The sequence below is a fragment of the Pieris rapae genome, chromosome 14 (genome assembly GCF_905147795.1).
Source record: "Pieris rapae chromosome 14, ilPieRapa1.1, whole genome shotgun sequence".
NCBI lineage: Eukaryota > Metazoa > Arthropoda > Insecta > Lepidoptera > Pieridae > Pieris > Pieris rapae.
The window spans coordinates 10,211,472-10,228,976 of NC_059522.1; the positions used below are offsets into that span (position 1 = coordinate 10,211,472).

Genomic DNA, 17,505 nt, shown 5'->3' on the forward strand with positions numbered 1-17,505 from the left:
CATCAGTAATGAAATAAGTTATATATTATGATTAGTGTTATAGAAAAATGTTATTTTAATAAAAAGTTATTTGTATTTAATAACTAAAATTACAGTAAATAAACCGGATTAAGTTGGTTTTCATATGTCAGCTAGTGATTAATATGCTCTGTGCCGCCGTCATTGTTTTTGACAGTACGTGTGAAGTCATTTAGTTACGCATTAAACGTCAGTTGTCCAGTATTAACAATTATTTAGATTTAAGTTTCAGCAGTCGTAACAACATGTTGAAATCATAATGATTAATTTATTCAGCTAAGAGCAGTGATTAAGGGTTTTTGATAAGTTGATTTGTAAGTCCGCCAAAGTGCCTTTAGCTTAAGACGTATGTATTTGTTTCATTTTATATTATTTGTTTATTTTTAAACTTTCTGTGTTGCGTACACCGGTAGTTACGTGCTAAATTAGATTATTGTACTTTTTTTAATTACTCGTTCTTTATTTCGGCAATATATAACACTAACTATAATAAAATCTACCAATTATTTTTCGTCACCTTAGTTACACAAAAATGCAGTACTGTCCTCCAAATGTTACCTTGGGAGAAGTATGGGTGGACCATGGAATTTCTCAGTGTTTTATGGAGACAGTTAGTGCTTCCATAATAGGAGTATTTCTTCTTGTATTTGGCACAATTCAAATCATCATGTATAAACGGTATGTGGTAAAATAAATTATTATTTGTTGAATATTTCAGCCTAAAAATTTGTACTAATAAGTAAAACATTGTAACAAAATGTTATAGGTGTGTTTAAATTTATTTTAATACAAATGATTGTTACAGTTATGCTACTGAAGTATTAGATGTCAGGTCATCAAAGTTATTTGTTACACAGTTATTATTTACATTATTTATACCTGTGTTGGGTATAGTCAGATTTTTACTACAAACTATTATTTTTAAAGGAGGCCATGTTTATGGCTACATGGTAAGATACATTTTTTTTTCATGACATTCTAAAAACTAGATAACATATTGTTATTACCATTATTCAATTTTATAAACTTTATGTAGTTTTATTTCATTATTATGTAATCAGTTGAAAATTTAAAAAAATACAAACAATTAAAATGAATTAATATAATAGATAGAAGTACTGTAGCAGCATAATATTCTATGTGCAAAAATATGTCAATTAAAACATTGTATAAATCACCTGAAGATCAGTTCTTAATAACCTTGCCATTTTAAAAGCTAAAATTTTATTGGTTTAAATGTTTTTATTAAAATGAAATTTTATTGAAAGACAGCATTTTCTATGTGTCAATAATTAAAGGCACTTGCTTACAGATTGCAACAATTTCTTTGATCATCAATATTTTTAAAGAAGGAGATGTGTGAACTGATTTGTGCCTGAACCAACATATACTTGTTGACTTTATGTACAATGACTAGCTGGGATAACTGTTTTCTCATAATTTTTGCTTTCAATATACATAGAAACAAGATACTAGGCTAACACCGCTATTATGCATTTTTAAGATAACTTTTTCTTTATTGCAGATTGTAGCTCTAGTGGTAACTGTAATTGTTTTTCCATTATCTGCATACTTAGCCATTCTAGAAAGGCGATATTTGTTACCGTCAGTACCACCGAGAGGCCATGGCTTTGTGTTACTTGCATTTTGGGCTATGATATTCATTTCAGAAAATTTATCTTTTTTAAATATAAATAAAGAAGGATGGTGGTGGCACTTAAAGAAGTAAGTCTTCAGATCTTCTATAAAAACCATAACATTGTAATGCTCTTTCTATAACATGCAACTTTTTTAAATCTCTTTTGTTGCATCGGCTGTTTTTGCTAATTTGTGTTTGCTTCATCATTCTTCACAGTCACCAGCCTTAAATCCTATTTTTTTGTAAAACAATAGAGAAATCTATAACTCTATTTGTATTTTCAGTCTTCAAGACCGCTTAGAGATGTCATTATTTGTTGGACGTTACATATCATGTATGATAATGTTTATCCTAGGAATGAAGGCACCTGGAATCATGCATCAATTCGAGTACCTAGATGGTGATGAGCATAACAGGCGAAATTTATTACCAAGGGTATATATAATATTTATATTTCAATCTACTTAAATCATTGCTATTATATGAATATATATATTTATCCTTTTCTATTAATGCAAAACTATTTTACAAAGAAGTTACACAATCATTAGTCAAAATATTTATAAATTTGATCTCACGGGTTCTATGCTTTATTGTCTATCATAGACGTAATTTTATTTAATCGAAAAAACTTTTAATCTTAAAAACTTTAAACTTAATATCTCAAAACAGAAGTAAAAACGAGGCATAAATGACAAATCATCTGACAAATGTGATGTGAATAATGACTTAGAATTTTCGTGTTTTTACTTTCGTAGTTTTATATTTTATTAATTAAGATGTCATGTCCATATCAAAATTATTATAGTGCAGCTGAAAAGTATTTCTTTAAAAAGGTATTCATAATTTTGAATAAATTATTTTGCCTAAAACCTAGTTCGATAAATTCAAGTTTACATCGGCTTCTTGGCTAGAAAATGTTAATAATATATCCAGAACAGGTAGTTATATATTATTTTAATAATAACATATTCAATTATAAAAAAAAGTGTAAAATCCCGTTACTGATCAGGTTTTTTATTTCCTCATTTGCCAGGTTCATTCGAGCATTGATCATTTTTTCAGGAAGAAAGCCGTTCAACCTTTCGAAATGTATTTACAAAATTACGCACACTTTTGCCTTTTCTCTGGCCCAAGAAGAGTCTTTTGCTGCAATTTTACGTGTTCATATGCATACTAGCGCTTCTTGCGGGACGAGTTATTAATTTATACGTTCCGATCTACAACAAGCTTATTGGTAAGTTAATTATAAATTAATAAACGAAGATAATAATTTACATTTTTTTCGGCATATTTGAATGAAATTGAAGCGATAGCAAGGGTTATCATTTAATATAAAGAAATCTTTATACATTAGTTGTCCGGGTGTGGTTCTTGTACGAAATCTTAGTTATCAATTTAGTGTTTTGACCTTAACTTATACATAAGCGTGCTACAAACTTGTTTTTGCACACTTTGTCGTTTATATGAATAAGTAATTTAGAATTAAAATTTTGACTACATTTGATATAGTCGTATTTTGGCATCATCTAATTTAAATTAATCTTACGTAATATGATGTCTCAAATTAAATAAAGGCGAGTTTATTGAATTTTTTATTGAATTATTTTACTTTATATTTATATAATAATAAATGTGTTTTTTACTAGGTCGTTCGATCGCAATCGTATGCAATCAAGAAATATGACTTTTCAAACGTACTTTGTAAGAGCATATTTTCTTCAAATTTGCTCCCTTAATCATTTAAAATAAAGAATTGTCGAAACTTGTTTGAAAACGGTTTTTTTAAATGCGTGTATTACTAAAGAGTAGACTTTTATCTATTACAGAATATTATTATGTTTTAACCTGATATGAACTTTCAAGGACAGACGCTATGCAAATCAATTTTTTTCTCATACGTCGCTAAAACAACAGCTCTATTCGTTATCGGGTTTTTAGAGACAGGAATACGTTTTATAATGTAATAGATTTTGGCTTTGAATATGTAATGATCTAAACTCGACAAAATAATTCTCTGCCGATTTCATATTTTTCGTTAAAATGTCGTTTAATTAAATTAATCGTTTTACGATGATCTGATCAAGGATTTTCAAAAACGTTCTCTTTCGAAATGAAAGGTGTTGATGGAGGTTATCCATTAATATTTCAAGGATTGTTATCTCAAAATAAACAATGTTTTGTTTCCGCTTTCACTACTAAAATAACTAATAAGAACATGCTTACATAATCTTTTCTATAATTATATTATTGTAAAAAAAAACTATAATTAAATCACACTGGCTTACTGAAATTACCATCCGTATCACCTTGACGTCTGTCGTATGACATGACTGAGCATTTCTTAAGACATTTTCTGCCGCGCATCACCACTATATAGAACCAGCTGCCAACTGAAGTATTTCCGAACCAATTCGTCTTAGGGTCCTGCGTATTAATGCACTTTCGAGCCTTCTGGCAATGTATGGACACTCACATGGGCGGTCGGGCTTCTCTTAACATCAGAAGAGCCTGTCTGCCTCCTGTAACATAAAAAAGAACTTTCACGCTGCAATAAAACAGGGTCTAGCTTTGATCAATACTTATATTAAAGTTGTGTAGACTATAATTAATTTTATAGACAATTTTCTCTGGTTTGTGGAATTTTTTGATAGTAAATATTACTAAAACAGAACAATTATCTCGTCAATAATATTTCAGTGAATAGTTTATCCATTCCACCTCTTTATTTCCGTTGGGACTTGGTGGCCGTTTACGTATTCTTCAAGTTCCTCCAAGGAGGGGGAACCGGTGGAATGGGTCTCCTCAATAATATGCGGTCGTTCTTGTGGATCCGAGTACAACAGTACACTACCAGAGAAATACAGGTGATATATTTGTAAATGTTTATTGGAAACGTTAAGTCAAACTGTATCATCTCATGAATATGTTGCGATAAGTTTTTGCGAAAATGCCATCTTCGTTTAATAAGAGTAAAGTTTGTAGGCACGTACTCGTCATTTAAAGATAAGAATGACAGAGCCCCTTGTCGATCACAGTGTTGGCGTAGAATTAATATCTAACATTCGCCCCTCATAGTTAATTTATGCTATCTCGAAGAGCTCTTCGTCGTTAAATTGCCGCGACTATCAAATCACTTCATTAAAAGGCCTATTATTAATTCATTAATATTTCATTGCCTTTTTTGCGAATGCACAATAAATTAAAATGATTTTAAATAGCTATTTATATCAACGTTGAATAATTCAAATATTATTTTGATGTATAATATATGACGGAGAGGGTAGTGGCTAGGTTCGAGTAGAATATTGTCGTCTAGCGACAGGAACATAATTAATAAAGACTATTTACATTACATACTTAATCTTAATCAAATAGTCTATTAATTTGTAGATCTTAAGTGATGGAAACTAATTTGACTTTGATATTATAAAATAATGAAAATGGCAGCTGATACCAGCGCCATTTCTTCAATATATGCAAACAAAGATTTTAATGCCAATATTATTTTTTGTCTATATTCCTGGGTAAATTAAATAACTAGCTGATATAAATAGCTCTTTTTCAGCTAGAGTTATTCAGACATCTCCACGACTTGCCACTCAAATGGCACTTATCGCGCAAGACGGGGGAAGTTCTGCGAGTGATGGACAGAGGGACCGACTCGATAGACAATCTTCTATCGTATATTCTGTTCTCTATAACTCCTACTCTCGTCGACATAATTGTCGCGGTCGTGTATTTCGTCTCGCAGTACAACGTGTGGTTCGGGGTCATCGTCTTCTCTACGATGCTCTTATACATCAGTAAGTATATTTAGCGTTCGAATGTGTAGTAAACTGATCATTTCGTATATTACGATTTATATACATATCAAATATGTTTCCAGTTGCAACAATAGCAGTGACGGAATGGCGGACGAAATTCCAAAGGCGAATGAACCTCGCGGATAACGAGCAAAAGGCCAGATCTGTGGACTCCCTGCTCAACTACGAGACTGTCAAGTATTATGGCGCCGAAGCGTACGAAGTCGTTTCTTACAAGGGGGCCATTCAACATTATCAGGCAAGAATTCACATCTGACATTCGCGAGGTTTAACCGTCAACAGCGTATTTATTGTTATTTGTTGTTACAGAAAGAAGAATTCAAATCGTTGGTTACTCTCAATATTCTGAATACGATGCAGAATATTATCATTTGTTCGGGTGAGTTATTTACGACTTGTTTCATTGAGTGTTAATTATGTGTGTAATTGATGTTTTATCTTGCAATTGTTTATTGTTTTAAATACATTATATTGTAAAGAGTAATTGATTACACCGGTTTTAATTTGTTTATAAACGTTACCTTTAATTGAATACTTATTATGTGGAAAAGCTTATTTTCCCGTGTTGAGCCGATGTGACCGATTTGAACCTGGTTCATCGGGGCCAAAATGTGAATCCAGATTCTAATACTACATCTTTGAAAAAATAAAAAGAAATCTCGATTTATATGTTTATGTATGATGAATGAAAAAATAACCCAGCCAATTGAAGTTATTTTTTTATTGAAACGTTTATAATATAATAAACTAGCTGCTGTGGTCTCTGGCAGAATGACCGGCCCTGTAGAACAGTCTGCTCCTCAGCATAATGCTGAGCCAGGGCCAATTACAATTACACACACACATTACACACTTAAACGTACCTTGTTCTTTAAAATAAAAAAAAATAGTTATCTCTCATTCTTTCATTCTTTTTTTAATTTTCTTTGATTATTTTGTGTGTTTTATTAGTAAAAAATGTCTATGTCTTATGATTAATAGGACAGTATCCATTGCCCACACGCACACACACAAATAAAATGTTTTTTGTCATGAGGCAAGCGAAGAAGCGCCGCGTTAACAATGAAGTGTCGTTCAATTGTAACCCCACAACGACGTCATTTCGAAATTGTGTAGTTTAATAAACTATCATTTGCCTCAACCGGAGATTATTTGAAATTATTATCTTAAAGTCACCAAATAAGTATGCTCATTATAATTTTAGTTTTTGCTTAATACGCGTTTCATACAGACATTTCGTAACAGGCCTGAGCTGGTTTTGTGCATTCATTAAATCTTTTACACGTCCGCCAATTGAGGAAATTCAAATATTCTATCGAACGATTTTGATCTTTAAAACTATGCGGAAATCACTTCGAAACACTAATAATTTGTTTACTGAAAACGTAAACAAGGTTTTCTATCTTCAATTGTATTAGCTGGGTGTTTTATTATTGCAATAAAACTATTATTAACTATGAAATATTGTATACTCATATAATAAAAACATATGAAATATGTGATTACAATTACACCTCAGGATTACTTGCGGGGTCTCTGCTGGCTCTGCACATGGTGGTGCACACGGCCGAGCTGACCGTCGGAGATTACGTCTTGTTCGCAACGTACATTGTACAACTCTACGTGCCTTTGAATTGGTTTGGTACTTATTATAGGTAAGGATATTTAATTGTCTTTTAAATTAAGCCATATTCAGATGATTTTGAGCATTAAGATCTCTTGTGAGATTAGACTAAAATACATATGTGCAATTCACACGTGGTAGAAGTGAAACCTTCAAAAACAAAGTTTTTATAATTAATCACATATAAATTAAACATTTTTCACTATCTAAATGTATTAAACTTTTCTTTAAAAACAGTATATTTTAATGATAAATTTTTATTTATAAATCTTTAATTTGCCAAAAACTAAAATGAAAAAGCGGCAGTAAAAAGAGGCCTCCTATATCATTTACTCCCACGTTAAATCTTATGAATTTATGTTTCTGTCTCTTTTTACTGTCGGTTTTTCCGTTGCATCCGGTTTGTAATTACGATTCTAAAGAAGTTTCACTATCTATCTCATTTCCTCACACGTTAAATCTTATGAATATATGTTTCTATCTCTTTTTACTGTCGCTTTTCCGTTGCAACCCGTTTGAAATCACAACGATTCTAAAGAAGTTTCACTTCAACATACTTCTGTATCTATTTAACTATTTTTTGAGCCATCGTCTTCCTCCTTTCGCAGGGCGATCCAGAAGAACTTCGTGGACATGGAGAACATGTTCGAGCTCATGCGCGTGGACAGCGACGTGAAGGACGCGGCGGGGGCGCCCGAGCTTCTGGTGAGGCGCGGAGGGATCGAGTTCAAGCACGTCTCCTTCGGCTACGGGCCCGAGAGGCTGGTGCTCAACAACGTCACCTTCAAGGTGGCGCCGGGTTCTACGGTGGCCTTGGTGAGCGAGCGCCTCTTCTCCTAGAACGTCGACGGCTCCGCAAAGCAACACACATCTCACGCGTTACGATGACTCAGGTGGGGCCGAGCGGGGCCGGCAAGTCCACCATCATGCGGCTGCTGTTCCGCTTCTACGACGTCAACGAGGGAGCGGTGCTCGTGGACGGCCAAGACGTGCGCACCGTCACGCAGGCCTCGCTGAGGGCCAACATCGGAGTGGTGCCTCAGGATACGGTGCTGTTCAACAACTCTGTCAGGTGATCTCGATGGCGCAGAACGAAAGAGCACGCGACGACTGGCGACCGTCTCGCGGCCAATCATTGACCATATTTGTTTGGGCAGGTACAACATCCAGTACGGGAAACTGGACGCGTCGTCGGCGGATGTGATAGCGGCGGCCAAAAATGCCGACATCCACGATAGAATACTCACCTTCCCCGACGCCTATGACACGCAGGTCATTTGACATTTCATTGTTTCTATTTATTTGCACGTAAACGTTAAAATAGCGTAGTATTAGATTACGAAAAAAAAACCAAATCCTCAGAATAATTCACCAAAAACATTTAAAAATCTGCCTTCAAGAGTTTTTGCGGTGATTATTTGAGTGAAACATGTAGATAATAATATATTTTAATAATGCAAGGATCTAAAATTGGCTATAATGATATGATGTAATTGTAACTTCTATTTAAAATAACGAAGTTCACATTGTTCCACTAGAATATTCTTGCAAATAAATTATTATTATTTATAAAAGCTGGTGTAATCCATCTCACTATAACTTAAGGTCGGAGAGAGAGGCCTCCGGTTGAGCGGCGGAGAGAAGCAGAGGATAGCGATAGCCAGGACCCTTCTGAAGAATCCCGCCATCGTCCTGCTGGACGAAGCCACGTCGGCCCTCGACACCCACACCGAGAGGAACATTCAGGTCGGTCTCGCCATCCACGAGGGACGTGTTATTATCGGAAGACGCTTTATTATTTTTGACTTTGAACCGTTTCAGGCCGCCCTGTCCCGAGTGTGCGCCGACAGAACCACCTTGATCATAGCCCACAGACTGTCCACGATCATTCACGCCGATGAGATCCTCGTGCTCAAGGAGGGGGAGATCGTCGAGAGGGGAAAGTGAGTGACTCGGGTCGTTTGTCCACAAAGTACACGAAAACGGTATTTATAACGATTTGTAACTTTCCAGCCACGAGATGCTCCTCGCTCAGGGCGGCTTCTACGCCTCGATGTGGCAACAGCAACTCGAGGCTCGGAACAACCCCGACGCCAACGTCGACAACAACGCGGAGGGCAACAACGTCAACAACAACAGGGCCCCTTCAAATGGATACGGTGTAGCGGGTCACGGTCACGGCCACGGTCATGGTCATGGTCATTAGACGTCCGACGTATGGCGGACATATCTGTGTCTTGTTAGGGTCTTCGAGTGCGCGGTCTCTTGGCTACAATAAAAGACCGAAATTACCTTTTGAAGATTTTGTAATCATTATTTGGTTCGCGTATTTAGCTCCTTTGATTTGAATAATGTTTGGGCGTTGTCACCACAGTCCAAATTTAGTCAATTTCGAAGAACCGATCAAATCCTAGTGATATGGAGATTGTCTATTGTTTAGTGTAAATTAATCTTGTATATAAATGAATATGTAAATAACAATTTAAGCAAAAAGCTGTACATTATGTACAATTATTTTACATGCTATCGGTGTTTTTGCGTGCCATTATTTTAAATGATCCCCAATTTGTTATCGGCCTCTTGTTATTTTCATGAAATGTATCTTATTGCAGGCGTTTAAGGTCTATTTTACGATAATAAAGTAGTTGCCAAGGCGACGTCCGCATGAATTGTATCAGGGTGTTAAAAGAATTGTGCTAAATATTTAGGTAAGGTTCATTTTGGAATAGGTCTAAAATGACTAATGATGATGATTGCGTATAAGAATGTTAAATGCAACGTTAGTCGTAAAATTCAAAAAGATTTTTTACGCGATTTGTCTTGTACAAATTTGATTGAAACGATACAAATCTATAAATAAAACATCGTATCCAAAAATGTTGTTTTTTTATTTACGGTTTAGCAAAAATTGTATTATGCCTGAAATATGAGCCGGTGTCTAAAGAAACCTTTATAGAACCTAGTATTAAACAAGTGAACATTTTGAATAGTTTCAGTGTTGTTAAATATATCTTGTTTGTATCTGATTTTTTTCGAATAACAACAGTTAGTTTTGAATTAGTTTCTTTAATATTGAAAAATACAGTAAAAATGTTCCAAAAGTAAAAATGTTAAACGACGTTCGTTTCCGAATAGAGCGGCGTGTCGCCGGGAAGACGTAACCCGGATGACCTCATCCCTAAATAAAATACATGTAATGATGAAACAATATATTACTAGGAAAACACAAATTAATTAAAATTTTATCATGCATTGACTAACCACTCTCTTTAGAACTTAGTTTTTCCTTCAGTCGGGACACGCTTTTAATTTTCTTGTGGTACTCTTGGTTCTTCGCCTGATACTGGGACACGGACATAGAGGGGCGGCTTTTCGAGAACTCGACGCTTCTTATGGACGTTTCGGCCGTGTTTTGTTCCACTTGGTCAATAGTTTTGACATAATCCGAGGATATCTTACGAGCTACAAACTTTTTGCCGTGCTGCAGATTTAGTATATCTTCAAATGATTCTTTTTCCGCTGTTAACGAATGCCTGAGATACTTCTCTCTTGCGTTTTCGTCGCTTCTTATGCGGGAATTTGGCGAGCTGTATGTCAACATCACGTTTTTGTGTTGTGATTCCCCGGCGGGCCTGACGTCGATTGACTGGTTAGATCTGGTTATAAAAATATAATTATTCCTTTAACTAAAATATACCTGTACTCCTTGAGCGTGGGACCGTCATCGTCATCATCCAAAGTCACGTTCTCGTACAAACGGGTCAGCACAGATTGTCTACGGACTTCTATGTCGGACTCGGAGATTTTCAAAGGAGACGGCCTTACAAAGCCCGTGGGTCGCCGCATTGGCCTACTTCCAGTTTGAGCAGCCACAGCCGACGACGCTATGCGCACTTTCCTATATGAAATCGAAAATACATCTTTATATCATTAAATATAGCTTCCACCCGCCATGATCAAACTTTAATATTACTTCATTTATTGTCGCTCAATTTTAAGCGTATATTTTGTCATAAAAAATGTACCGACTGCCAGTAGGTGAACCGTTGTCATCGCCGAAGTCGTCGGAACTGAGCCTTTTTATGATATGAATCTTTTCTAAGTCCTCCATACGAACAAATCCCGTTTGTCGCCTTTTAATTTTGCTGGGCTCTCTGACGGCCCACGGGACGCTTATTGACACTTTTCTTTAAAAGAAAAAAAATATTAAAAAAATAATAGTTTTTAGGAGAAGAAAAAGAATGTCCTTACTTTTCGCCCATGTCTCTCGATTTTCGATCAACGGAAGCTATTCTAGAAACAAATAAAAAATAAATATATACAGTCGCCAATTTAATAAGAAAAATTAAAGTAAATATACTTATCCTTTGCTTCTGTAAGACCTACATAATATACTTTACCTAAACCTTCTCAATTCTTCATCCGTTATTAATTCCGATCTAAAAAAATAGTATATTATTTCATTCGAGAAACTACTTCCAATTAGGTTATATACCAAATATGTGTATAATGTTTGATATATTTTTTATTTGGTACTAGCTGCTTCCACGAACTTTTATTTTCTTGGTTGATTTTTTACACCTTGTGTCCGAAAACCCCTAATATCTTACGGAACCCTATTTTTGTTCAAAATTAGCCTATATTACTCGTGGATAATGTAGCTTTCGAATGGTGAAAGACTTTTTAAAATCGGTCCAGTAGTTTATGAGCCTATTCATTACAAACGAGTTTTCCTCTTTATAATATTAGTGTAGACTAACGGCCCGTCCCGGCTTCGAACGGGTGAACATGTATTTTATACCTAAACATTTTTTGTAGATATTATTATGTTCTATAAGCCTTCGCAGCGATGAAAGATTTTTTATAACATCTTGGGTAACATTATTGTAGTTTTAATAGGTATCCTTTTTTTCTAGTATTTAAAATTAGCCTATATATTAATCAGTGATAATTTCAAATCGTAAACGAGTTTTTAAAACCGGCGCAGTTCTTTTTGAGCCAATTTGTTACAAAGTTAGAATCTTTCCTCTTTATACATAATATTAGGTATACCTAAGTATATATAAGTATTGGACCACGTCTTACTTTCTTGTTCCTTCAAACAGATTGCACTTTCCGACACCTCGTGCAATTCCCTTAATGACGTCACCGGCGAAGCTAACACGATCCACATTTAACCTAACAAAAGGTGAGAATGTAAGGCAATTAATATTTTAATGGGTAAATTTAAATAAATGGAAATACGTTACTTTAGGTATCTTCTAATTTCACGCTCGTCTTCAGATTCTAATGACTCGACTGAAATAATAAGAATAGTCATATTTTCTAAACTAATTTTGTTTAGTGTGACGTTTGACGACTTTCGTATTTTTAAATACCTTCACCTGAGCTTTCCTCTGAATCCTCTCCAAATTTGAATATATCTGATAAGAATGATAGCTCTTGCGCAATTATCTTTTTTGGCACTTGGTCTTCCAGATCACTTTCCAGGCAATAATGACCTTTTAAAAACCTAAAACATATGTAGGTATTATAATCGCATACTTTATTTTTGTAGCCCTTTATGTTGCATTTCTTTAGTTTATTACGCTACAAGGTTTGACAAGCTATCCCTTCACTTAAATTATTTATCAGTTTTATGGCTAACAACACTTGTATTTATTAGTGTAGGTACATACTTCTTCAAATCATAAGTAGATTCAATTTCTTCCGGATCGAGGACATCGGTAAGTGGTATATAGAAGGGCTTTTCCGGTTTAACGACTAGACTCACTGTGCCAACGAAAGAAATGTGCTTATACGAGCTTTCTTCTGGCTCGTATTCATAAACTTCTACATCATATTCGTTATTTTCATCAATTGTTTCGGTTTCGGCTGCTGACGGTCTCCGAGGGTCACTTAGAGATTGACTCTTTAATTGCTTGTCTATTTCTTCTTTCTTACGGATAAACCTGAATCATCAAAGAGGCTTCAAAATCAGTAATGGCCAAAATATCTTATATGTTTGATAAGCCAACTTGCATTTATTTATACATACTCATTTGCACCTTATATTAATATATAATGTGTAACCTATGCACAAAACTCTCAATGCCAAGAGGCTCGTGACTGTGTTGCAGCCCTATTAATAACTAGTAATTAAAATTTAAAAAACGCTCCTTTCTTGCGGACCCTAAGAGTTAAGTCGTATTGGTTTGGAAACATTTAAGTAGTTGTGGTCACCACAAAGTAAGATGAGTGGCAATTACATATTCTGCCTCGATGTCCGATGTTGAAACTTAACCATGGTTAGCACCCTAGAAGACGCAGATAAAGCCAACAACCTATACATGCAAAATTACTGGTCATCGACGAATATAACCGCTCTTCGTTGAACACGGTCTAATGGACCGAAATACTGTTGCCGCCGAGAGGTGTGAACAGTACTTTACTTCCATAGTATTTGTTTTTTAAAAATCATTTATTATCATGTAGGTAACACAATGTAGGACACTTATGAACGTCAAAAAAGAAATATACATTGAATGCTTCTATTTTTACATTTACTGCCAGTTCTCAAATCAAGGGCGTAGAACGGAAGAGAAGAACTGGCAATGAACTCTCCACCACTCTTTTTAATTGCCAAGTTTTTTTCTAATACACAATGTTTTTTTTATTGGACCACAAAATTAGGACAAACACATGTCAACATCAACTTACATACGAAAATATAAAAAAAAGCGGTGCCGTCCCTAGAACATGTGGACACGACCAGCGAAATTAGGTAAATACAATAATGTGTCAAAACAAAAAACAAACAAAAATCTAAAAATAATAGCTATAAATAATTAAAACACTATAAACAAGAAAATAAATTATTGGTACTGAGTTCTAATTCTACTCTTAGCTGAGGCCAGCGAACCATGAAAAATGTCAAAACTCTGTGCAATATCATTATGGTGGCGACACAACCTATTCATTGGAGAGTTTCTGCCAACGTTTGTTCGACAGTGTGGGATGTGAAAACATTTACGATTTTTTAAACGACTCCCGGCCCGAGGAACTTCTATGGACACACGTTCTACAATTTCTGATGATGATGATGAAATAGGAGCACGCACATACATTCTCGTACACACGCAAATATATAGTCGAAACAACTAACATCACCGCATACACGAATTCAAGTAGCTACGACCAGTAACCACAAGAAGCACCCGTCCACGAATATAAAAAGTGAAGCAGAATGCCACTTTTCTAGGATAGAAAAATATCTACATACGATTATCGCTTATTTGAATTTTAGCCAATTATTTAAACTTTCGTAATCATTTTGATTCAAATTATGGAGTGAGGTATTACCGTTCCGTTGCCCGAATGTTTCTTTTTTCTTCGCCAACCGCTTCCTCACCCTCGCCTTCTACTGCTACACCTGCTACTTCTCTAAATTGGATCTCCAAAAATGTTTTTGCTAGAACTTCCTATAAATACGCGTAATTATACAAGACTTTTCTAATTTATAATTTGATGGGTGTTTTTTCAAACGGAGAAACAGATGAACAAATTTAAAAGTATTTGTAATTCTCACTTCAATCAAGCCATCTCCTAATGCAATCAAATCTTCTATGTGTCCTTGTATGTACTCATTAGTTCCTTTATTTATCGGTATATGCTCACACTCCATATTTAGTATACCAGCTTTGTGGATCAAAATTTCTGACATTGGAGATTCGTACCAAGTAGGAACCGTCTCAATTTTTTGTAAAACTGATTCGCCGTCAATCAGTTGACCAAAAGCAACGTATTTCGACGCCATCCACGCAGCTGGTTGTAGCAAGACAAAAAACTGAGTTGAGCAATCCACATGTCTAAAATACAAAATATATATTACTACTTAAGGCAAATCTAAAACGAACCATTATAAAAATTAATTGATAGATATCTCGCAAACTAAGTTCTTACCTTCCATCGTTAGCCATGCATAACACCCCCCGCCTGTCATGAGGAATGATAAAGTTCTCGCATTCGAAATCTGTACTTTTCAGACCGAACCCACCGCACTGTATCCAACTATCTTTGACTATTCTATGTACGGGAGTCCCAGCATAGCCACCCCTTTTAGTTTGACATAATCGGAGAAAATTTAAGCAAGTGTTGGGTACTACGTCTGCGTAAAGCTAAAAAACGCCGCTTAATTGTAAACCTAGATATTAAATACAGTAGAACCTCGATAACTTAAACTTCGGTAACTTAAAAACCTCTATAAGTTCAAAATATAATATGTTACCTTCCCATCAGAGCCAAAAAACCTCCATAACTTAAAATACGTAACCTCTGTAACTTAAATAAGTAATCTCTGAATTGGCCCTCAGTAACTCAAAGAAATGTTTCCATAACCTCTATAACATAAAATTGATTGTCGATGAGTCATTTTGAAAGAGTGTGCAAATCAAAAGGTTTCGGCATTTACTGCTTTAACAACTGTAAGATCATTTGTAGAGCAGTGTAGCAACATAAAAGATAATGTATTCTCTTCTCTATTTGTCATTGAAAATCAAATCGATTTAGAAACTGAATTGTTAAAAACAAAAGAAAATCACAGACTTTTTTAAGTAGACTAAACCTTTAATTGTAGTTTTATTTTTATGTAACGTGTGTAATGTGAATAAATAAATAGGATTTTTTAAATGTCTGTATTTTATAGAACCCATCCTTCTGACGCATTCGAGTAAAAATAGGAATAAGGGTACATACATACATACATACATACATATGTACATACCAACCTCTAATTAACCTATACCTAACATAGACCCTTGATAACTTAAAACCTCTTTAACTTAAAATATATTGTGTTTCCGTTAGACTTTTAACTTATCGAGTTTCTACTGTATTATAAAACTGTTGACTTCAAAGTTTTCTGCGTCTGATCTTCAGGTTTAGATACATATTTTATATGTATATTATTTACCTGTTTTTACCTAGAGGTGTAACTAAGCTGAGGTGGTGAAAGTAATATTGTAACTATAAATAGATTGAATTTAATATTTAGCTAATATATAAGCAAAGTAATGTAAGTTATACATAATACGGACGAATTTATAAATACATACGAACCATGAATATCATCGTGCCAATGTGTTCCGAGTCGATTGAAATGTGCATATATGCGCATGGTCTCTGAAATAACGTTTTTATATAAACACTACGTTTTATTATAACCATGAGTGACAAAAAACAACATAAGTTTAACAGTATAAAATATATCGAATTTTACCCCAGAGACCCGGATGTATTTTACGAATTGATCGACCCCTTCCTTATAATAATCCAATATTATATGATAATAATATTTAGCATTAATTATTTCTCTGAATTCCTTTTCGCCACCAAGAAATTTATCGTTTAGAATTATAGCCACAGAATTGTCCAAACAATACGCCATCGAACCGTATTGTCGCTTTATATCACTCAAAACATGCGGCCATTCGACTGTTGTCACTCCTGTTAATGTAAAATTTTATTATTGTCCCTAAACTCTAACACCTTGTTTCATTAATATGTATATTTTTTTTTAATTGCTCTTTGATCTATACGTGTTACTTGTTTGGTAGATAATTTCATTTCCAATTCTTTACAAGTATACAGTCATATAGTAGCAAATAAATAATTAAATAAAAAGAAGGACAACTGGCGGACAACTCGCTTTCGAATGAACTCTTCCAGGCAACCACTCCTAATTAAGTATAGATACAGGGTAACAAATCAGTACGTAACGGATTTACGAATTATTTAATAGAAATATATAATCTATTTAATATTCACTATTTTACTTATGTGCAAAACATAACCTCTTATTACAGGCGAATCAAATACCGCGGGTCGATACTTATACAACCCTTTAGCTATATTGATGCAGTAATTGAATTCCCTTGTCACCATATCGCCTATAATCATAAATTTCACTCTATCAATAAGCGGTGGTTTTTGCTCAGTCTTTGGGTACTTCGAGTTGTGTACTGAATTATGAATATGTTTGATTTTGTTTCGGTAGTGGTCTTTGATGATACGTTCCCATGGATGTTGGGAGACTTCTCTCCCTTTGTGATTGAATTTATAAAACGACATAGTTAAAAAGATTATGGAACTGTACTGTTTTTAGAGTTTTATTTGGAATCGTACGTCGTTGTCCGGAGTGAAAGGTAATGTCAACCTCAATAGAAAAAGTAGTTAGTTAAAAAGAGTCAAAATTGTAACATTTTTTATTCCTTTCCTATTCTTTTATAGAGGGACATAATTGATGTTTATTTCTTGGACGCTCAAAAGAAATAGCTAAAGTATTTATATAATTTTTTTTTAGTAATAGAGAGCATAAGTAACCAATATTACTAAAATTATTTTGAAATTCTCACTATTAT

The 17,505-nt window shown here is 34.5% G+C and overlaps 2 protein-coding genes across 3 annotated transcripts; one reads left to right on the forward strand and one right to left on the reverse strand.

Moving 5' to 3' along the window:
- Positions 1 to 210: 210 nt before the first annotated feature.
- Positions 211 to 9,460, forward strand: LOC110992341 (ATP-binding cassette sub-family B member 6). Of its 2 annotated transcripts, none has more exons than XM_022258103.2 (17): positions 211 to 364; positions 541 to 696; positions 824 to 968; positions 1,544 to 1,743; positions 1,942 to 2,092; positions 2,723 to 2,894; positions 4,358 to 4,524; positions 5,226 to 5,463; positions 5,547 to 5,722; positions 5,794 to 5,863; positions 7,004 to 7,139; positions 7,717 to 7,924; positions 8,002 to 8,180; positions 8,266 to 8,380; positions 8,714 to 8,854; positions 8,930 to 9,051; positions 9,122 to 9,460. In XM_022258103.2, the coding sequence occupies exons 2-17, from the start codon at positions 551 to 553 to the stop codon at positions 9,312 to 9,314; spliced, it is 2,559 nt and encodes an 852-aa protein (XP_022113795.1). In that variant the 5' UTR covers positions 211 to 364; positions 541 to 550; the 3' UTR covers positions 9,315 to 9,460. The 2 variants fall into 2 exon arrangements, with proteins under 2 accessions (XP_022113795.1, XP_022113796.1); XM_022258104.2 differs by having other exon boundaries at positions 219 to 332.
- Positions 9,461 to 10,203: 743 nt separating this feature from the next.
- On the reverse strand, positions 10,204 to 17,250 carry LOC110992354. Its single transcript, XM_022258126.2, has 16 exons — positions 16,939 to 17,250; positions 16,365 to 16,591; positions 16,205 to 16,267; positions 15,050 to 15,264; positions 14,676 to 14,955; positions 14,450 to 14,568; positions 12,787 to 13,059; positions 12,487 to 12,620; positions 12,358 to 12,406; positions 12,194 to 12,286; positions 11,509 to 11,547; positions 11,360 to 11,401; positions 11,134 to 11,295; positions 10,806 to 11,006; positions 10,370 to 10,740; positions 10,204 to 10,286 (listed from the first exon to the last, which is right to left on the reverse strand). The coding sequence occupies exons 1-16, from the start codon at positions 17,213 to 17,215 to the stop codon at positions 10,219 to 10,221; spliced, it is 2,613 nt and encodes an 870-aa protein (XP_022113818.2). The 5' UTR covers positions 17,216 to 17,250; the 3' UTR covers positions 10,204 to 10,218.
- Positions 17,251 to 17,505: the final 255 nt, after the last annotated feature.